The sequence below is a fragment of the Musca vetustissima genome, unplaced genomic scaffold (assembly GCF_032173495.1).
Source record: "Musca vetustissima isolate MV318-11 ecotype Yass unplaced genomic scaffold, APGP_CSIRO_Mvet_v1 utg96587, whole genome shotgun sequence".
Lineage (NCBI taxonomy): Eukaryota > Metazoa > Arthropoda > Insecta > Diptera > Muscidae > Musca > Musca vetustissima.
The window spans coordinates 1-23,258 of record NW_026880079.1 but is presented as its reverse complement, the minus strand read 5'-3'; the positions used below and the strand labels follow the sequence as shown (position 1 = coordinate 23,258).

The following is a 23,258-nucleotide window of genomic DNA, read 5'->3' as shown; positions in this document are numbered from 1 at the left end:
ACTTTAACTGGCACCAGAAGCAGCAGTTAAAGTCGGAAAGGACCTCTCGGAGCCCTTTAATACCGAACGAGGATTCAGACAAGTTGACAGTTTGTCGTGTGATCTTTTAAACATCCTACTGGAAAATGTCATACGAGACGCAAAGTGAACAAAGTGAATGACACTCTGTACACCAAACAACACATGTTACTCGCCTATATCGACATAATAGGTCGAAAACTGAGAGCGGTTACAGCCACCATTGAACAAATTGAGAAGGAGTATGCCAAAGTAAGTCTGGCAGTAAAAGGCGAGAAGACCAAGCTGATGTTATCAATGTGCAAGACGTCTAGTAGACTCGGACCACTTGTGGAACTTGAGAAGTATAGTTTCGAGGTAGTGAAAGATTTTATATACCTTGGCACCGCCATAAACAAAAGAAATGACATTAGTTTTGAAATTCGGAGAAGGATAGTGATGGCCAACGATACTACTATGGTCTGAGCAACCAACTCAAAAGCAAGGCCACCTCCCGCCAGACCAAACTCACACACTACAAGACGCTGATAGTACCCGTGCTGTTGTATGGGTCTGAAGCATGGGTACTTACACAAGAAAATGAGGCAGCTCTTGGAGTGTTTGAGAGAAAAATTCTTCGAAAGATCTATGGGCCGATCTGCGTTGATGGTGAATATCGCCGTCAAATGAACCATGAGTTGTATTAGCTATTCTCGGACATCGACATTGTTAGACGTATTTAGCTGCAGCGACTACGTTGGCTAGGTCATGTTGTTAGAATGGATGAGGATGCCCCAGCCCTGAAGGCATATTAAAGCGAACCAGCTGATGATTCACGCAGAAGGGGAAGGCCACGAATAAGATCGAAAAACCAAGTGGTATACAATATAGCCGAATATGGTCCTTCAAATTGAAAAAAACTGCGCAAAAGACCGACGCACCTGGAAATCTTTTTTAAGCTCGGCTTATGGAACGAAAGTTCTGTCACAACCCAGCTAAGTAAGTAAGAGCCACGTTTTTCAAGGAATATTTTTCAAGGTTAATAAGAGGCGTGGATTTTTTAAAGAATATCAATTTCAAGGTCTATGTGTGGCGTGGATTATTTAAAGAATATTTTTTCAAGGACTATTAAACAGGCGTGGATTTTCAAAGAATATTTTTGCAATGAACATAGATAGGCGTGGATTTGGAAAAATATTTTTTTCAGGGAACATAGATAGACGTGGAGTTGGAAAAATATTTTTTAGGGTCTATCAAGATTTGTAAACATATATTTATAAAGGTTTGTTAACTGTCCTTAATTTTTGCAAATATTTTGTTAGGTCTATCAACAGGCGTATATTTTAAAAATATTATTTTTAAGGTTGTTATGTTCGGCTTAGTCCCTGGCTACAATAACCAATTACCACAAAACAACCCTTTTATCTCGAAGGATTTATTATTTTTCGTAATTTCAATTTTCCAAAAAAGTATCAAAAGTCTTCAAATACTGACAAAGCAAATAAGTACATGTCCTTGAAATTCACAGTATGTCCCAACAGGTTAACTCTGTAACAAGCATTTTAAACATTTACAATACAAAAACAAGTACAGAACATTCTGTTTTTGAAAGTACCTAATTTAGGAGAATTGATTTGCGTGTTGCACGCAGGCCCGTAATTGCAACTGACATATGTTTTTTTATTGTGTATACACAAATACAACTACGTAGTTTGCTTGTTTGTGACACAAACATTAACAGTAGCAATTTGTTGTCTCTTTGATATGTTTCATTAACTGTCATCGAAGTTCGACAATGCCATTGGTGCAGACTATTGCTCTGCTCGGTGTCAATAATTAATAATTACAGGCACTTTTGGTAAATTAAACTTTAAAATGGAATGTCGTCATTAGCTAACCTAAATATTGACACACATGTTTGTTCAAGACACAGTAACAATTAATTTTAAAAATTACAAATAATTTTAGGGTAGAAGAATATCAGAGTAAAACGCCTTTGACATTTTATGTGTAGGAGAAAAATATTTATTTACTACATACACATTTTGAAAGGCTGGTCAAACATAATTTAATATATTGACGTACTTTTTGGAACACTAAGGTGGAATATTCTATAAATACAAACAATATTTCATATAATTACACCTATAAGTACGTCATTTCACATCATTTATATACTTTCATATATAACCAAAATTAATTGTTTATTTTTTCTTTCCAGGATTTCCTACCACGTTTGCATGGCATTGGTCTGTGTGTTGTTAATCTAATGGATGATATGCACGAATATGTCCGAGGACTATTTTTCCTAATGTAAGTATGAACGATAATTAATTCATATTTATAATTGTTGTATGTTGATGGGAGGAAGTCAAATCACTTCTAAGTTGTCAGTGCTATGGAGCGTATGACTATTTAAAGTATTCTGTTACAAAAATGTATACGCTATCGTGTATTTCCATTTCAATACTGTCTAAAAACTAAATTTTCCAAGACTAAGATATGTTTTCAAAACATATGTAAGTCTTGATTTTTAATTGTTTTCAAAGCCCAACAACAGAAGTGAATTTTTAAACCCTACACAACTATGTTGTCAGGGTATTATAGCTCTGTGCAGCCCCAAGAGTTTGTAACGTCAGGAAATATTGGTCCTAGACCTTTAAGTATACCGATCGTCATATCTCGACTAGCTGAGTCGATCTAGACATGTGAGTCCGTCCGACCGTCCGTCTGTCCATTATAATTTGTAAACACGATACAGGCCACAATTATGGGCTAATCTTCACGAAATTTTGCATGTAGGATGTGTTGTGGCCAATTAAGACCCCTATTGTTTTTGGTAAAGATTGGTTAATATTAAGGGGATGAAATGGACCACATACTTAATTTTTGGCGGTTTTTCTGAATTTGTGAATTTTTACGTGAAGAAGGGGATCGGGCCAAAGAATAAGCATGCCTGTTTTGATAAAGATCGGTCAATATTTATCAGGGTCAAATGGACCCCGACTTTAGTGTGAAAAATTACAAAATTTATATTCTGGGGGGTATTCATTTACTCCTGAAGGACATATACCCGAGTAGTTGATAGTATGTCCAAGAGGAGTATTTGATCTTTAAATGGATACCAATCATATTGTTCTGTGTACTCGGATGCGGAAGTTATACGTACATATTTATAGGTGTATTTTTATTAGTATCAATATTTCCCCACTAGAGGGTGGAAATGTAGCGCTGATCGCTTTGAAAGTTAACATGAAGTCCCGGTTATGGTCAAGGACGAAGCCTATAATTTTCGGTAATTTTAAGATAATATTGAGGGGTTGCATTGAACCGAAAACTTTATTTTTTGTCAGATTTTCTGGTCGATCTATAGTCCATTATTATATGCAGAACATTACTTATTTTACACAGTGAAGAGGATCTGACAAAATCCTTAGACCGACTCTTTAGATGATGATCGGTCTATAATCCGAGGGGCAAATCAACAAAAAAATAAAATGTCAAAATTTTTATTTGATGGCGTAAATATTCACCTTGGGAAAACAACATATGAAAACTTGCCAGGGCTAGAAAGTGGAGCTTTTCAGTGAAGAGGGTACAAATATCGCAAAATATTACCAAAGCCCGGAAAATGGATCCACAGAAACATAGAGTTCGATGAATGTTGTGTAGGTTATCATATGGTCGCGCCGTCCAACTATACTGCTCCGCTCTTACTTACATAGCTGACTTATGACAAAACTTTCGTTCCATAAGCCGAGCTTAGAAAAGATTTCCAGGCGCGTCGGTCTTTTGCGCAGTTTTTCCAATTTGAGAGACCATTTTCGACGATATTGTCTTCAACTTGATCTTTCCAACGTATCCTTGGCCTTCCCCTTCTGCGTGAACCATCAGCTGGTTCGCTTTTATATGCCTTCTGCGCTGGGGCATCTTCATTCATTCTCACAACATGACCTAGCCAACATAGTCGCTGTAGCTCAATACGTCTAACAATGTCGATGTCCGAGAATAGGTGGTACAACTCATGGTTCATTCGATGGCGATATTCACCGTCAACGCCGATCGGCCCATAGATCTTTCAGAGAATTATTTCTCTCAAACACTTCAAGAGCTGCCTCACCTGCTTGCGCAAGTACCCATGCTTCAGATCCATATAACAGCACGGGTAATATCAGCGTCTGTTAGAGTGTGAGTTTGATCTGGCGGGAGGTGGTCTTGCTTTTGAGTTGTTTGCTCAGACCATAGTAGCATCGATTGGCCATCACTATCCTTCTCCGAATTTCAAAACTGATTTCATTCGTTTTATTTATGGCGGTACCAAGGTATATAAAATCTTTGACTACCTCGTAGCTGTAGTTCTCAAGTTCCACAGTTGGTCCAAGTCTACTTGACGTCTTGTGCGTTAATACCATCAGCTTGGTCTTCTCGCCGTTTACTGCCAGACCTACTTTGACTGACACCTTCTCAATTTGTTCAAAGGTGGCTGTTACCGCTCTCAATGTTGGACCCATTATGTCGATGTCATCGGCGTAGGCCAGTAACAAGTGTTGTTTGGTGTCTGTTCACTTTTGTCTCTCGTATGACCTTTTCCAGCAGGATATTAAAAAGATCACACGACAAACTGTCACCTTGTCTGAATCCTCGATCGGTATTGAAGGGCTCTGATTCGTCCTTTCCGACTTTAACTGCTGACCTTGTGCCATAATAATTTTGCAGGAATGCCAAACGCAGACATGGCTATATACATCTCTGAACGGATAGGGCTGTCGAATGCGACATTATAGTGGACGAATAGGTGGAATGTGTCGAGTGTTTTTCATTGGTTCCGTGGTTTACTACATGTTTGTGCAAATAACATGGTAGTTAGCAGCACCAGATTTAAGTACATCGATATACACATGCCACTTGGAATGTAACACGGAAATTTAACGTCGAAAACCTGCAAACACAACAGATAGCAGAAGCCTACTCCGCTCAACTTACCCAACTGCTTGATGAGAGCACCCTTGTCCCGATAATAATATAGAAGTACAATGGCAGAGAATTGCCCACTCCCTACAAACTGGAGCAAAAGCAACACTTGGGTACCAAAGACCATCATCAAGAAATCCATGGTACGATCAGGAGTGTCGTAATGCTACTGATATAGAGTATACCGCCTAGCCAAGATGAAGTCAGAATAGAATTCAATTGACTGAAAAATAATAAAGCAGCAGGTGCCGATGGGTTACAAGCCGAAATATTCAAGACTAGTGGTCACATGCTGGTAAGGAGCATGTACCAGCTGATTAGTACAATTTGGATAGAAGAATGCATGCCCAATGATTGGAACCTCAGCATCCTGTGTCCTGTGCACAAAAAAGGAGACAAGGCGAGATGTGCCAACTATAGAGGAATAAGTCTCCTTCCCATCGCATATAAAATGCTATCCAGCATACTGTGTGAAATCCCGGAAAAAAAAAAAAAAAAAAAAAGAGAGAGAGAGAGACCTTGTTGACCTCTTACAAAGCAATAGGTCGGTCGGTGGTAAGCTATGCGGCGCCAGTGTGGTATGCGAATGTAAGCGATACGCAGTGGAAGAACATACAAACCTGCCAGAATGCCGCCCTGAGAACTGCGACAGGGTGCCTCCTTATGACGCCAGTGGACCATTTACATGAGGAGGCAATGGTCTTACCCGTACATCGGCACAACAGGATGTTGTCGATGCAGTACCTGCTTGGGTGTTATCGCAGGAATCATCCATGCCATAATCTTATGGATAGAATTCCCCCACCCAGGCACGTAAGGAGAGACCTACATGATCTAGAGAGGGAGAGGTCCAACGGTATAAGAGAGAACCCCTAGATCTTGAGGCTTATCGAGCAGGAATTACCAACATTCACACGGAAGCAGTGACCCAGGCAATGGACCAATACCGTGTGAATGTTGTACTTGGAGTCCACCCACCACCTATAGCAGCAGAAGAACGTGAGCTGCCTAGACAAACGAGAGTGGTTTTAGCCCAACTAAGATCAGGATGGTGCAGCCGCCTCAATTCGTATTGGGCCCGAATTGACAGCGCGGTTCCAAACACATGCCCTGCATGTGGATTTGGACCCCATGATACGCTGCATCTATTTAACTGCCCTGCTAAACCCACTCATCTGTCTCCGGAATCTCTTTGGACGCAGCCGTTACAGGTTGCAACCTTCCTGAACCTGGAAACAGAGGAGTCAGAACCAGATTAATACAACAAACATGAAGATAGTTGCTACAACAACAACAACAACCATGTTATTTGCTGTCAATCAATCTCATGCCGTTGTCTGATGTTTCTTCATGGAGGCTGAATTTTCCGACGGTGGGGCCAAAGATATTTTCCCTTCCGATTTTTGCATTAAAATCTCCTAGCAGAGTTTTAATGTCATGGCCAGGGCAACGATCATATGCTGTTTCCAGGCGCTCGTAAAATATGTCTTTGGGCTGCTCATCTTTGTCTTCGTTCGGAGAATGGACGCAAATGAGATTGTTGTAGAAGAACTTTGCTTTTATACGGATTATCGCAATTCCCTCATCTACTGGAGTGAATCTGGAGACGAGGTCTTTTATTCTACTGTTAACCATAAATCCGCAGCCAAATTCATGTCTCGTTTCATGGCAGCTATAATATTTGGCGTAATCATCTGATTTACTTACGCCAGTCCCTTTACATCGCATTTCCTGTAAGGCAATTATATCGGCTTTGTACTTCTTGAGTACATCTGCCGAAGGGAAAACTGCGCTTGTTCTGTACAACGTGCGCACATTCCAAGCGCAGATTCGCAGATCGTGGTCCTTTATACGTTTGCGGGGGTAGTCAACATTAGGAGGGTTTGTTTTTCTTTGCTTTTTCATAGTTCTTATGTTTTAATTCGCGGCACATATTAGCTCACTATTTCATCGGGTGATGAAAATAGCTCCTCAGGTGGCACCGCGGGGGTCAGTGCCCACAATTGAGATGAAAGAGGGACTAAGATAAGTCTGGGCTTCGCCATGTTAAAGCCAATCAGAACCTTTGATTGGTATCTATCATCCCCTACGCCACCCATCATTAGCCATAAGGCCGAGGGTATAAAACATGCCTTTTTATAGTCATTCAAATAAATCTCTTTATAAAGTGCTATAATTTGTATACCCTACACAACTATGTTTCTTACATATATTCATCCCATTTATAATTGTATTCATATTAAAATTCCATATACATATATTTCATACTTCAACATATATTCTCCATTATAGTTGTTATAATAATTTTAACATATTCCTTCTTGTTCTTCTCTTCCCACTTCCCCCCTCTACAGGTATTGTGCACCCACCGTATTATTATCATATCTCTATATAAGGACCTCGCAAGAATTGCGGCCACCTGAAGAACCATTAGCTGTAATGTTGTATGAACATCGAGCGGATATACGCATGAGACAGCGGTAAGTTTTATTCACACGAACGCACACACTCTCTTCCTCTCTCACTCACTCACACATATCCACTAAATTTAACAACAACAAAGGGATCCCATTCAAATAAAGTAGAAACATGCTGTGAAATTTTAAACAATAGGAAAGAGATTAATAAAGTTAAAACGATTGTCGACGTCGTCATAAAAAAGGACAACGAAATCCATCGTCCTGAAAGGCACACACAAAAGGACAATGCCGAATACGAGGAGGAGATGGAAGGAAAATATGTTTACATGACAAAACAAGAAAAAAAAGACATAGTCAGATTATGCCGTACAAATGTAAATACATAAATTTTTGACAAAAGGAATCTTTTGTGCGGATTCATAGCTCCGTAGCGTTGCGAAAAAAACAAGAAAGTGACAAATCTCTTGTTGAGGAGAGGCAAATGAATGAATGAATGAAAATGGATTCAAGGGTATTGTTTTCGGTGGCCATAAGAACAATACAGCGAAAGGAAATGGAAAACAAAACTTCGCGTCCTTATGGTAATGTCTATTTAACTTTAAGAAGGAAAAACAAGAAAATTCTCAGGTATATAAAATCCTCCAATGTTCGCCAGCTCTCCCTCTAGGACCTTGAGCATACAAGTGAGGAAACACTGTCTTGTGTTTCTTTTTATTTATGTCTCGTCTTTAAATGGAATGTTTATGTTTTTTCGCTCCATCTTTCTTCCTCTGCCCCTCTGCTTTCGGCTATGTCGTTTTTTTTCCGAACAATGACAAAGATGCCCTCTTAGGGAGCTGCATATTAAATTTATCACTTTGATTGATGTCTCTTGTATTTCCCACGTGGTATATGTAAGTGTGCTCTGTGCTCTAGGTGGTGGCCCTTCGTTTTATTGACAGATGTCAACAAACGGGGAATATCCTCAGTAAATACTTCCAAAAATAAAGAAATTTGATATTGAGGGGAGATTTATTGTTGCTGCTGTATCGTTGCTAGATGTGGCGATGAGTTTACGCATCACAAAAAAAAAAAAAAAATGAAAACATTTATCAGACTTTAAGTATAAAGGTCCTGGCTCGTTTCATCTGGCACATGCCCCAGTTTCATGTTACAGAGATATGAAGTACCAAAGAAAAACATTGTCAAATATAACATATAATTGTTTTTAATATTTTATCAGATTCACGTGCCGTATGAAAGTTTCTTTGAAAACTATGGTTTCTAGATAATTTATGTGGGGCAATTATTTTATACGTATTAAAATACCAAATAAACGAAGAAGATTAAGAAAAGCGTTTCACAATTACGACAACGTGACAGTCATATCATCAAAACATATTTTTAAAAAATCCACCCTTAAAGTAGAACTTGAAAAATATTAAAAAAAAAACCATTAATGTAGAACTGGAAAAAAAATCAAGTTCTACATTAAGTGAGCGGAGCAGTATAGTTGGACGGGGCCGACCATATGATACTCTACACTTACTTAGCTGGCTTGTGACAGAACTTTCGTTTCATAAGCCGAGCTTAGAAAAGATTTCCAGACGCGTCGATCTTTTGCGCAGTTTTTCCAATTTGAAAAACCGTTTTCGGCGATATTGTCTTCGACTTGATCTTTCCAACGTATTCTTGGCCTTCCCCTTCTGCGTGAACCATCAACTGGTTCGCTTTTATATGTCTTCTGGGCTGGGGCATCTTCATCCATTCCTACAACATTACCTAGCCAAAGTAGTCGTTGCAGCTCAATACGTCTAACAATGTCGATGTCCGAGAATAGCTGGTGCAACTCATGGTTCATTCGACGGCGATATTCACCGTAAACGCAGATCGGCCAATAAATCTATCGGAGAATATTTCTCTCAGACACTCCAAGGGCTGCCTCATCTGCTTGCGTAAGATCCGTATAACAGCACAGGTAGTATCAGCGTCTTGTAGAGTATGGGTTTGGTCTGGCGGGAAGTGGCCTTGCTTTTTAATTGTTTTTTGCTCAGACCATAGTAGCATCGGTTGGCAATCACTATCCTTGTGCAAATTTCAAAACTGATGTCATTCGTTTATGGCGGTACCAAGGTATATAAAGTTCCACAGTTGGTCCAAGTCTACTGGACATCTTGCGCATTGATACCATCAGCTTGGTCTTCTCGCCGTTTACTGCCAGACCCACTTTGGCAGACTCCTTCTCAATTTGCTCAATGTTCGACCCATTATGTCGATATCATGGGCGTAGGCGAATAACATATATTTAAGAGTAACTCACATCCACATCCGAGTACATACGACAATGCAAATGGTATCAATTTAACCACTCCTCTTGGATATACTATCAACTTCTCGGGTCTATGTCCTTCAGGGGCAAATAGAATACAAATTTAGTAATATTTCACACAAACCGCTAAATATTGACCGATCTTTATGGAATCAGGCATGCTAATTCTTTGGCCCAATCCCCTTCTCCCTATAAAAACTCGCGATGTTCGGGCCATAATTGCGGCCTCTGGAGCGACTAGAAAAACTGATAAAAATTAAGTATTTGGTCCATTTCATCCCCTAAATATTAACCGATATTTACAATAGGGATCTTCATTGGCCTCAACTCATTCTACATGCAAAATTTCGTGAAGATTGGTACATAACTGTGGCCTGTATCTTGTTTACAGATTACGTCCTTCAAACGTCCTTCAAAAAATATTTCTTAAAATTCTACACCTTATTAAACAATTTAAAAAAATGTTTAAAAAAATCTACGCCTAATTATACCATTCAAATTAGTAAGGAACTTTTAAAAGTCGGACGGGGCCGACTATATGATACCCTTCACCACTTTGGGTACATACTAAAATAACCTGTAGATGTAACAGTCATAGTATCTTTTTAGGACCATTGATATGGAATCGGGCGAAATTCTGCTGAATCGGGAGTTTGATGTGATGTATCATTCACAAAAAATCGGACGAAACTATATATGAGAGCTATATCTTAATCTGAACCGATTTTAACAAAACTTCGCAGACATCAGTCTGCACCTAATTCAGTACTCTGTGCAGAATTTTGTCCCAATCGGACAAATATTGGGAGTTTGGTGCATCATTCACATAAAATCGGACGAAACTATATATGGGAGCTATATCTAAATCTGAACTTTAGGCCAAATGAGTGAACTGTGGCAAATTTCATCCAAATCGGATCATAAATGCGACCTGTACTTTGTTAACGAAAATACATGGACGGACCGACGGACATGCGAAAATGGACTCAGAAAACGATTCTATGCATATTCTCAAATGGTACCATGGGTCTATCTCGATTCCTTTTGCCTGTTACAAACATATGCACAAAGACATAATACTCTGTACCACAGTATGGTGAAGGGTATAACCATATTTAAAAAGTGTAAGCCTTATTATAGTCCCTCAAAAAAAGTATACTGGCCACGGCTTTTGATAGACTATCAAAATTGATTTAAAAACGCCTTTTTAAGATCTTAAAAATATATTGCTTTTACATTAATGCCTTCTGATAAACATTCTAAAACCAATTTTGAAAAAACCTTATTCAAAATCTTTAAATGTTTATGTTAGAAATCTACGCCTTATTCATTTCCCCTGGTTATCGCATTAGGTACGTTTTGAAAATATTTTCGAACAACAACAAAAACAACATAATGCAAAATATCACATTTCTCTTTGCAATGGCCAATCTCCACTGACAAAACAAAAACGCAAACTAATCCGATTGTAATTTTTAATTAAGCATTGAATTCCAAAAGGACTTGCATTAAATAACAAACGTTTCATTTTCTATTCGTATCAAATCCTAGAATTGTCGTCAGATATTAGAGATTGACCAACACTTCAAAGCCATTCTCAATGTCTGTAATTAATTAGCATCATACGTACACACACCCAGAGACATTCATTACGACATACAACGATGAAGTGGATTTAATTGCATTTCAAAAATCCTGTAGTTAATGATGGACATTATTTCGGTACAGAAGAACGAAGAAGATGAATACAGTCGTAGAGAATGAAATTTCAAAATGATTAGATGTTCGTAATTAAGTTTTATTCGATAAATTAAGTTTTCTACAACATGAACTGCCAACAGGTTATTTAGATGGAACGATTTTATTGTGGACAGTAAAATGCATTGACACTAAATGGTCGTTATTTAAAAAAAATATTTTTGAAAATCTACCCCTTGCTAAGCCATCAAAAAATTATTTTTGAAAATCTACGCCTTGCTAAGGCCTTGAAAAAATTGTTTTTGAAATTCTACGCCTTGCTAAGGCCTTTAAAAAATATTTTTTGAAAATCTACGCCTTGCTAAGGCCTTCAAAAACTTATTTTTAAAAATCAACGCCTTGCTAAGGCCTTCAAAAATTTATTTTTAAAAGTCTATGCCTTGCTAAGGCCTTCAAAAACTTATTTCTTAAAAATCTTCGCCTAGGCCTTCCAAAAATTATTTTTAAAAATCTACGCCTAGCTAAGGCCTTCCAAAAATTATTTTTAAAAATCTATGCCTTGCTAAGGCCTCCAAAAATTATTTTTGAAAATCTACGCCTTGCTAAGGGCTTGAAAAAATTGTTTTTAAAAATCTATGCCTTGCTAAGGCCTTTAAAAAATTATTTTTGAAAATCTACGCCTTGCTAATGCCTTTAAAAAATTATTTTTGAAAATCTACGCCTTGCTAAGGCCTTTAAAAAATTATTTTTGAAAATCTACGCCTTACTAAGGTCTTTGCAAAAATATTTTTAAAATTCTACGCCTTGCTAAGGCCTTTAAAAATATTTTTAAAAATCTACGCCTTGCTAAGGCCTTCAAAAAATACTTTTTAAAAATCTACGCCATGCTAAGGCCTTAAAAAAATACTTTTTAAAGATCTACGTCTTGCATAGGCCTTCAAAAAATACTCTTTAAAGATCTAAGCCTTGCTAAGGCCTTCAAAAAATTATTTTTAAAAATCTGAGCCTCGTAGCTCCTTAGTAGCCAAATTATTTAATAAAATAAAAACTTCCAGAACAAGCGAAACAAATTTTTCCCGAAATCACTTTAACAACATGGTAATTTTTGTTTCGAAAACGAATTACATTAAAAATTCATCAACTTTGTTTTGCATACATTAGCAAATGCTAAGCAGAACACCTGTTAAGATACGTAGCGCAAACAGAAACAAAAAAAACGTTGCAAAGTTGTTAGCATACCTTAAAGGTTCATTAGCCATTGGGAGCAGAAGTGTACAAGTAAAGCATACTTTTAGGTTCATTGAATTGATGTTAAAAACACAACAACATAACACACACACGCACACACATAAACTAACAAAACAGCTGTAAGATACCGTAGCTTCATTTTTTGCATTTATCCAAATGGCTCTTCTGCACCACCCTACCTCTCTCCCATCGAAGTTCTTCAACAAATTGAAAGCTAACACTGTAAATTAGATGCTGCCACGAAAAAAAGTGGAAGCGTGGATGGCTTCTCCACCACAGAAAAAAACTCGCACACCATCTGCTACAAAAATGACTTGTCGTTGTTTGTTTAGTACTTTTTTGTTGTTGCTCCTGTTGTTGTTCACGAGTCATGATGTCTATAATAAACATACATATATTTAATGGCCTTAAAATTCGCTGGCTGGCTTGTTGGCAGGCAGTCTTGGTTTATGGTATGGTGGCGGTTGTGGTTGTGTGGTGGTCTTAACATTTATTGACAATTTAATCTAATTGCTTACCAACCACAAAATTCTTGTTTTTCTCCTCTTTGTTCCCTGTCCTCGGATGGAGGACAAGGAATCCAGAAATACCTGTGGATGATGTCACGAATGATTTAACATTTGTGAACGGTTTTGTATGACTACAGTACAACATCGCCCATGTACATAGATAATTGAAATTCTTCAAATATCTAACAGAGAAGGTGGCCTTGAAATAAATGGAGTTTAGAACGACATATTTTTAGTGGATAATTTGTCATCCTGAGATAAGCAGGCGTAAATATTTAAAAAATATTGTCTCAAGGACTATAAGAAAGAGTGGATTTAAAATTTGTTTACAAGTGCTATCAACATTATTTTTATACCCTACACAACTATGGTGTCAGGGTATTATAGCTTTGTGCAGCCCCAAAAGTTTGTAATTCTGCGAAATATTGGTCCTAGACCCACCTTTAAGTATACCGATCCCCATATCTCGACTAGCTGAGACGATTTATACATGTGTGTCCGTCCGTCCGTCTGTCCATTATAATTTGTAAACACGATACAGGCCACAGTTATGCACCAATCTTCACGAAAATTTGCATGTAGGATGGGTCAGGGTATTATAGCTTTGTGCAGCCCCAAAAGTTTGTATCTCTGCGAAATATTGGTCCTAGACCCACCTTCAAATATACCGATCGCCATATCTCGACTAGCTGAGACGATTTATACATGTGTGTCCGTCCGTCCGTCTGTCCATTATAATTTGTAAACAGTCCTCAGTTATGGACCAATCTTCAGTTATGGACCAACTCCATGTATGATGGGTTCTAAATAATGAAGACCGCTATTGTTTTTCTTAAAGTTAATATTTAGGGGACGAAATGGACCAAAAACTTTATTTTTGCCTGATTTTCTGGTCGCTCCAGAGGCCGCAATTATGACTCAAACATAGCGAAATTTTACATGGAGTACGGGATAGAACTAAAGATCATGTCTGTTTAGATAAAGATTGGTCAATATTTAGCGGGTCAAATGGACCCTGACTTTTGTGTGAACAATTACAAAATTTGTATTCTGTGGCGTATATATTTGCCCCTGAAGGACATAGACCCGAGAAGTTAATAGTATATCCAAGAGGAGTCGTTGGTATTCAAAATTGGTACCAATTTTATTGTCGTATGTACCGGATGTGGGAGTTACACTTAAATATTTACAGGTGCTTACGAATTCAGATATTATTTAGTAATACATTACCACAATGAAGGGCGGAAATATAGGGCTGATCGCTTTGAAATTTTCCATGAGATTTTAGTTATGGTCAAGGACAAAGCCTATAATTTTTGGTGACGATCAGATAATAATTTTGGGATGAAGTGGACCGAAAACTTAATTGTTTGCAATTTTTCGATTCGATCTATAGGCCACAGTTATAAGCAGATCATCACCATACAGCCCACGCTGAAGTCAATCTAGATGAATAATAAGAAGGGTTGTACTAATATTTTTGTAATATTCGGAAAATATGTCAGTGTATGGAAGATGTGCTGTTGACCTCTAATCGGGCAATATTTCCCAGGCTCGGAATAAACTTCCTTAGAAAAATAGAACTCCGTAGCAGTTGTGTAGGGTATCGTATGGTCGGTCCCGTCCGACTATACTGCTCCCCTCACTGGTTTAGAAATAGTTTTTTCTAGGCCTCCTAAAAGGCGTAGATTTTTTAAAGAATATTCAAAGCCTATAATAGGGCGTGGATTTTTTAAAGAATATTTCTTCAGGGCCTATAATAAGGCGTGGATCATTTTTTCAGGGCCTACTATAATGCGTGGATTTTTTAAAGAATATTTTTTCAAGGCCTACTATAAGGCGTGGATTTTTTAAAGAATATTTTTTCAAGGCCTACTATAAGGCGTGGATTTTTTAAAGAATATTTTTTCAAGGCCTACTATAAGGCGTGGATTTTTTAAAGAATATTTTTTCAAGGCCTACTATAAGGCGTGGATTTTTTAAAGAATATTTTTTCAAGGCCTACTATAAGGCGTGGATTTTTTAAAGAATATTTTTTCAAGGCCTACTATAAGGCGTGGATTTTTTAAAGAATATTTTTTCAAGGCCTACTATAAGGCGTGGATTTTTTAAAGAATATTTTTTCAAGGCCTACTATAAGGCGTGGATTTTTTAAAGAATATTTTTTCAAGGCCTACTATAAGGCGTGGATTTTTTAAAGAATATTTTTTCAAGGCCTACTATAAGGCGTGGATTTTTTAAAGAATATTTTTTCAAGGCCTACTATAAGGCGTGGATTTTTTAAAGAATATTTTTTCAAGGCCTACTACAAGGCGTGGATTTTTTAAAGAATATTTTTTCAAGGCCTACTATAAGGCGTGGATTTTTTAAAGAATATTTTTTCAAGGCCTACTATAAGGCGTGGATTTTTTAAAGAATATTTTTTCAAGGCCTACTATAAGGCGTGGATTTTTTAAAGAATATTTTTTCAAGGCCTACTATAAGGCGTGGATTTTTTAAAGAATATTTTTTAAAGCCTATATAATTTTTTTGTTGTACAAGGACAAGGTTAAGTGTTAAGCTAACCATTTCTTCAATTTATTTGCTCCTTTACAATTTGTAAATTCATGTAATCTTATTCATATTCACACCTGTAATGAACCCTCATCAATCAATCAATACAAAATAATAAAAAACGAAACCCTCAAAAACCACCAAATCATCAAATACTCATAACAATATGTTAATATTTCTTCCTTTCTTTCTTATATTTCCAGCAATTCATCGGCATCATCTGTCGAGCGTTCCTATAGTGGAGCAACCACAGCCACAATAGGTGGTGGCGGTGGCGGCGGTTTAAATGGTAACAGTCATCACAGTACTGTCTATAGTGGCCCATATTCCACAGGCACCGCCACACGCTCCTATGACCTCTACAGCGCTGAATGGGATGTTAATCGAGAGAAACGAAATCAACGTAATTTTGGCAGTATGGCTGCTGCCCAGGTGGTCTGTCTGTGTCCGTTGATGATTTTACGCTTCGCCCGTCTCTCCATGGAGGAGACCTATGAAAATCAAAAACATTTTGACTTTACCTATTTAATGTTTGTGTGGATCGCCTTTCTGCCAACGGTCATCTTTCCGTGCATCTATGCCTCGCAGATATTACCAAGGTAAGTGAAGCAAAGTAGACATGATTTGAAGAAACAAAGTAAAAGTTGAGGAAAAATGTTAAATTAATGTTTATTGCTTGCTGAGGGATATTGGAGGTGAATGGCAAAGTTTTGTAATTGAAATTTATTAAATATTTAAAAGAGAGTGTAGATGGGGAGGGGAAGCTCCACTCCACAAGTGGTAACAAATATTCACTTTCGTTAATACATTTTAATAAAAATTTATTTGGGCGGTCTTTAAGGAAGGCGCAAATAAGGAAACATGAAGTCGATATGATGAAAACAATTTTCAAATGAAAAGGGGAAAAAATCTATAATAGTAGATTGTAAATATTTTCAAATCGTTATTGTTAAGTTTATGGGTTTCGAGTGAAACAAGACTTTATGTTAATGCGAGCGTCGGCGATGACAAATCGAACCCAAAACGTTAAATATCTCAATAAAAGAACAAATGGACATAAAGTACTTTCAAAATAAACGACTCAAATATTGAATTTTGAGTCACCATCTGTTGCTGAAGGATACAGATGTTAAGGCACCTAAACTAGACGTAATAACTTCATATAACATTAAGTGCTATACAATAAATTCCATCTAGAAAATGAAAAAAATTGAAAATTTTCGGCAAACCTATTTTTTCCATTTCAGCCTATAAGACGGGAATTTGATATGGGGTATATGTCCAAACATAGACGTACGTAGAAAAATGTTCGCAAACATATGTTCTTCCATAAAAGAACACAGAGAATATAGCTTAAACCTTCAAAAGGCATGTCAGCCTTCAAAAACCCCTGAGTCGATTTATGCATGTCCGTCCGTCCGTCTGTCCGTGTAAAATTGTGAACAAAATACATGTCGCATTTATGGTCCGAATTTGATGAAATTTGGCACAGTTCATGTATTTGGCCCAAGGATGAACCTATTGAAATTGGGGAAAAATCGATTCAGGTTTAGATATAGCTCCCGGCTCATCTTTAGATATAGCCCTCATATATATTTATTGTAAATGGAGCCCTCATATATATTTATTGTAAATGGTGCACCAAAGTCCCTATATATCTTTCGATTTCCACGAAATTTTGCATAGCGTAATGAATAAATAGCCTAGAATGATGTGTATTAAGTTTCGTGAAAATCGGTTCAGATTCATATAGAGATCCTAAATATATTTTCGTCTGGTTTTTAGTAAATGGTGCACTAAAGAATCGAATTTGGGCCAATTGGCACGGAATTTTGCACAACGTACAGAAGTTAGCATAGTCTGACGTGTGCCAAGTTGTACTGAAATCTGTTCAGATTTAAATATAGCTCCTATATATATATTTTTTTTTTCTTCCGATTTTTAGTAAATGGTGCACCAAAGTGTCAAATTTAGGCTGAAGTTATTATAGTCAAGTTTTATTGAAATCGGTTCAGATTTAGATATCGTTCCCATATATATTTTCGTAAGATTTTTAGTAAATGGTGCACCAATAGGTCAAAATTAGGCCGATTGACACGAAATATTGCACAACGTTGTGAAGTTAGAACAGTCCAATGATTCAGATTTAGATATAGCTCCCACATATATAAATAGATAGAATTAGGCCGATTTTGCACAACCTACTGAAGTTTGTATAGGCCAAATATGTTTTGGTGAAATCGGTTGAGATTTTGGTGTCGATTGGAATGGGCCCAAAGAGTCATCGAAATGGCCGAAGATGACGAGCAATTTTGGAACAAAATTATCATGTCCGAATAATCCCATTTCACATTGAATGGGACCGTAAATAAGCAAAATTGCCGTTTTTACGCCACTGAAAATCCTCAGGAGATTCAAGAAGTGCCTCTTCATGACGAAAAAGTCACAGTTTGGTGCGGCGTTAGTGCGAAAACGGTCATTGGGCCGTTCTTCTTCCAAAATGAAAATGGCCATGCTGTTACCATCAATCAGGAGCGTTATCGCGACATGATGACCAATTTTGTGATGCCAATTATTCGTCGAAAGCGTATGAGGCTGTTCTGGTTTCAACAAGACGGCGCTCCACCGCACACAAGTCGCATAACAATCGATTTTCTGAAGAATTTGTTTCCGGGCCGTTTGATGTCGAAAAGTGGTTATTTGGACTGGCCACAGCGTTCGCCGGATTTGACGCCGCCTGACTTCTTCTTGTTGAAGTCAAAGGTTTACGTTAACAAGCCAAGGACCGTAGAAGAGCTCAAAGACAACATTCATATAGAAATAGCCGCTATTCCGGCAGAAAATATTCATATTCAAAAATTGAAGTAAACAAATTTATTTGGAACAAATTAAATGATTTACATTGCCAACCGCCAAATTTTTATTTTTTTCTTTGATTTTTTTTAACATAGGTCCGTCGAATATGGGCAACCCTGTATAATGAATTTTTAAAAAATACAGATCTCTTATTTCTTATTATCTACATTTTCCAGTCGATAATTTAAAATGTGGCATTTCGCATTTTTTAGGGGGTAAAAGACCTCTAGTCTGAATAAAAGTCCCTGTTTTGGCATAGCCCTTATACATCAAGGTTGCGACATTTAAGTTATTTTGAGGGTCCTAGCTACATTTTCCAAATTGATTTCAGTTATCAATTGTTTGACATTTTCCAATGTTTTTGAAACATTTTTACTCATTTCGAGTGCAGCTAAATCGATATAGCGAAGTGTGTCTCTTCACTATCCTCTTTAAGATATAATCAAAGAACAAGGAATGTTCGGTTCGTAAAAATCTATTGTTTCGCTCTAGTGCCCAAAATTATAACCCGACCATCACGTAGGAAATGCATGTGACCAAAAATAAGAATGGGAGTTTTATATGTGGACTCAGGTGGACTCAGGCAAATTGCCGAGGAAACAGTAGTTGAACCAATATTCGGGTGTATCTTCTTCTGGGCCCCTTATTTTAGTATGAATCTATATTAAAATTTTTCAATTTATATACTGCTAGAACCTTTTAAAGTCATTAAATAGTCATTAAAAAATAATTCGATGTGCGGAAGTACATTGACAATTTTCTTCGTAGGCTATATTGACTTCTGCATATCTGGAAATGCTTCAAAAGAATAAATACCTACCCTACCCATTAAGGAAGGCTTTTTTAAAGCTTTTACCTTTGGATTCTCCGAAAATACTAAATATACGACTAGGTGGACCAAATTTGATAATTTTCTGTCAGCATAGTTGTTATCCTTTGTTTTTATCCATCCGAAATTGCGTTCAAAATTCGTAAAATGTGATGATACCGATTTAAGATGTTTCTCAAATCTTGGATCTTCGTATTCTCTGAAGCCACGAAATGTCATAACTAGGTTATTAAAAATACTTTAAATGTGCAGGACTAAATTGAACATTTACTTCGAAGGTCATATTATCTCCTACCTTACAACATATTTAGCTGGTTCGTTACTGAACGATTGTTTCATAAGTCGAGCTAAAAAAAGATTTCCAAGCGCGTCGGTCTTCTGTTCATTTCCTTCCCTTCTACGTAAACCAACAGTATGTTCGCTTTTATATGCCTTTTGAGCTGGGGCAATCTCATTCATTCGCACAACAGAGCCTAGCCATCCTAGTCCCTGCAGCTCAATACGACTGACTATGTTGATGTCCGCGTATAGATTGTAAAGCTCGTGGTTCATTCGACGCCGATATTCACCGTCGACGCAGATCGGCCTGTAGATTTTTTGAAGAATTTTTACCCAAACACCCCAAGAGCTGCCGCTTCTGCTTGCAGGGGTACTTGCTTCTGATCTATATTACAGTACGGGTAGTATCAGCGTCTTGTAAAGTGTGAGTTTGGTCTGGCGGGAGGTGGCCTTGTTTCTAAACTGCCTACTTGGACCATAGTAGTATCTCTTTGCCAACAATTTCAAAACTGATGTCATTAGTTTTATTTATGGCGGTACCAAGGTATATAAAATCTTTGACTACCTTGAATCTGTAGTTCTCAAGTTCCACAGTTGGTCCGAGTATACTGGACGTCTTGCACGTTGATACCATCAGCTTGGCCTTCTCGCCATTTACTGCCAGACCCACTTTGGCAGATCGCTTCTCAATTCGCTCAAAAGTGGCTGTTACCGCTCGCAATGTTCGACCCATTATATCGATATCATCAACGTAGGAGAGTAACATGTGTTGTTCTTCTTTGCCTCTCGTATGACTTTTCCCAGCAGGATGTTAAAAAGGTAACACGACAAACTGTCACCTTGTCTGAATCCTCGTTCGGTATTAAAGGGCTCCGAGAGGACCTTTCTGACTTTAACAGGTGAACTTGTGCCAGTTAGGATTGGCCTGCATAGTCGTATTAATTTTGTAGGAATGCCGAATGCAAACATGGCTTTAAACACATAGAAATCGTAAAAACTCGTCAAAATGATTTTGACAAAATAGTTTATAAAAAAATATCCAGGGGGAATCTGGTATAACAATAAAAACGCCATTACGCGATAATGTGTTTATAAAATGTAAATAAAATCAGAGATCTGAACTTTTTTTATTTAATAAGCTTGTTATATAGCGCTTATAATGCTTAATATTGTTCGCTCTGTTGTTATGATATCGTAACAACAGAGGAAAAGCCATCTATTGGAATTTATCGACGTATCAATTGTCGTATCTTTATACTTTTATGCCTCTGACCTCTGAACGGATAGGGCTGTCGATGTGTATCCTGTAGAGTAAAAATTAGATAATTGGTGGATTTGCCAGGTCTGAAGCCGCATTGGTATGGTTCAATAATGTCATTGACCATTGGCTTTAGTCGTTCGCACAGCATGCTGGAAAACGCTTTATAAGCGATGGAAAGGAGACTTATTCATATGTAGTTGGCACATATCGTCTTGCTGAGGTATTCCTCTAGCCAAATTGTACTAATCAGTTGGTGCATGCTCCTGTCCAGCATCCGACCACCAGTCTTGAATAGTTCCGTTGGTAAGCCATACTGCTGCTTTATCGTTCTTCAGCCGTTTAATTTCTACTCTGACCTCATCTTGGCTAGGTGGTATACAATCTATACCGTCATCTCTTATTGGTTATGGGATATCTTCTTCACCACCACTATTTGATAACAGAAGATCCTCAATATGCTGTCTGGATCTGTCAGCAGGTTTCCTTTTTCATCTCTACAGGAGGATGTGCCTACCCCAAAGTCAAAATATAGCCCAATATTTAAAATGTTCTATCAATAGAGTTTTTATCCTCTGAGAAATCCATCCGAAATCCATATTAGAGCCACTCAGGTTGGAAACTGCGGTTAAGGCATTTAAAATGCATAATATGTGGAGATACTGATATAGGAGGACATTGTCCAACATCGCATTTTTAATGAACATTTTCTGTTGTAATTAAATCCACTTCAGGAGGGAAATCCTGAAGTCGATTTACCAATTCCTAACATCCTAGTGGCAACGTAAAAATTCAAAACCTTATTCGAAATATAGTTTAGCTATCACACCTACCCTCCATCTAGGAGATTATCAAAAATGTACTTATGTTGGTTCCTTTGAAATCTAATTTATTTTATATAAAAATCTACTTCAAGGAGCAGGATAAATGATGAGAGAGAAAAGTTATGACAAGCCAAAATCTCTTAAATTTTTAATTTCCGTTTAAATTTTCTACGAAATTCTGCCGCCATAAAAAATAAAGAAAAAAACTTAGTTTCATATCCGACAAAATATAGCACATTTCTCTCTACTGTCTATTTTATGATATTTTACACAAGGATATAAAGTCCACCATCATAAAAAATTTGTAGAACAAAATGAAACTTGTCATACCACTGAGAACAATGGACATAGCTGGTTGAACTAAGTTCATAGATAAGGTATCTTAAGTTGTCAGTAGTAGTTTCAGTTTTTACTCAGTTCTGCTAAGGTAATGATTAACTTTATAGCTTTTTAAGAAATTAAAAGCCTTCGGGGTGACAACATCCTTTATTTCGTTGTCTTACCACCTCCAGAAAATACAACAACGACAAAAGTGGAGGGAATAATAAAATCAAGTGGGCGTTGAACATGAACTAAACGGAACTTTTCTTTTTCTTGTCTTTCTTTTCATGCTCACCATGATGTCCTTTCTTCCAAACACGACAACAATGGTTATGATGATGTTGGCTTGCCTCCCTCCCCCTCTCTCCGTAGAGAGGAACAAGAACGTTTACGTGGTTACTTCCGTCTATCTACCAAACGCTTGCCCAATAAATCCAATGCGAAACGCAGCAACGGCTGTTTGGAAGCCAATGGTGGCAGTCGTGGAGGTCGCAATGGCCGTGGTGGTGGCGCTGGTAATCCCGGTGACATTGCTGGTCGTTATAGTGATGCTAATACACCCAGTTCCCGAGACAATTCAATTGAAAAAGATGAAAATACCAATACCACCCAGGCAACCACATCTATCATCCTGAATGGCGAGCCTTATGTGAGTGGTCTGTGTGGTACGGGGCAGAATGTTTTAGGTTCTGCCACTGGAGAAGCCATGCCATCCCAAAAGCAGGAAAACATTAAAACAGCAGTCAATGGAAAATATCAACATCAGAGTTCGCTTAACAAAGAGTCGGGAGTGGGAGCACCACCACCTCTAACCAATCGGATACCACCCCCTAGGCATCGTAACAAGGACGGTAAATCCTTAAAGCATTCCGATGGCACTTTGAATAATGACATCGGCATTGGGGTACATGATTCCAAGAAATATAAACGCTCCAAGGAGTCGGGGGGACATGCCAGTGATGTACGCATCAATGTTATATCGGATGGCAAGACCAAGTCATCATCAGCATCTGCGGCCAACAGGAGGGGAGGTTCAATTGCGAGTGTCGGCAGCAATGGCCCTACTGGTTTAGCAGGTCAACGCAAATTGACTTTGGAATCCTTGGATAATCGTTCGTGTTCCAACATCACCGCCTCCACGTACTGCAATGGCAACAGCAGCCTGGGCGATGATGGGGATGTCAGTA

At 37.8% G+C, this 23,258-nt stretch overlaps 1 protein-coding gene across 1 annotated transcript; it reads left to right on the top strand.

Moving 5' to 3' along the window:
• Positions 1–183: 183 nt before the first annotated feature.
• LOC133325416 (uncharacterized) lies at positions 184–23,251 on the top strand (the record flags this gene model as incomplete). Its single annotated transcript, XM_061534184.1, has 6 exons — positions 184–270; positions 2,219–2,310; positions 7,323–7,448; positions 15,908–16,303; positions 22,444–22,494; positions 22,552–23,251. Coding segments are annotated over exons 1-6 (1,452 nt in total), but the record flags the coding sequence as incomplete, so codon positions are not given.
• Between the last annotated feature and the right edge of the window lie 7 nt (positions 23,252–23,258).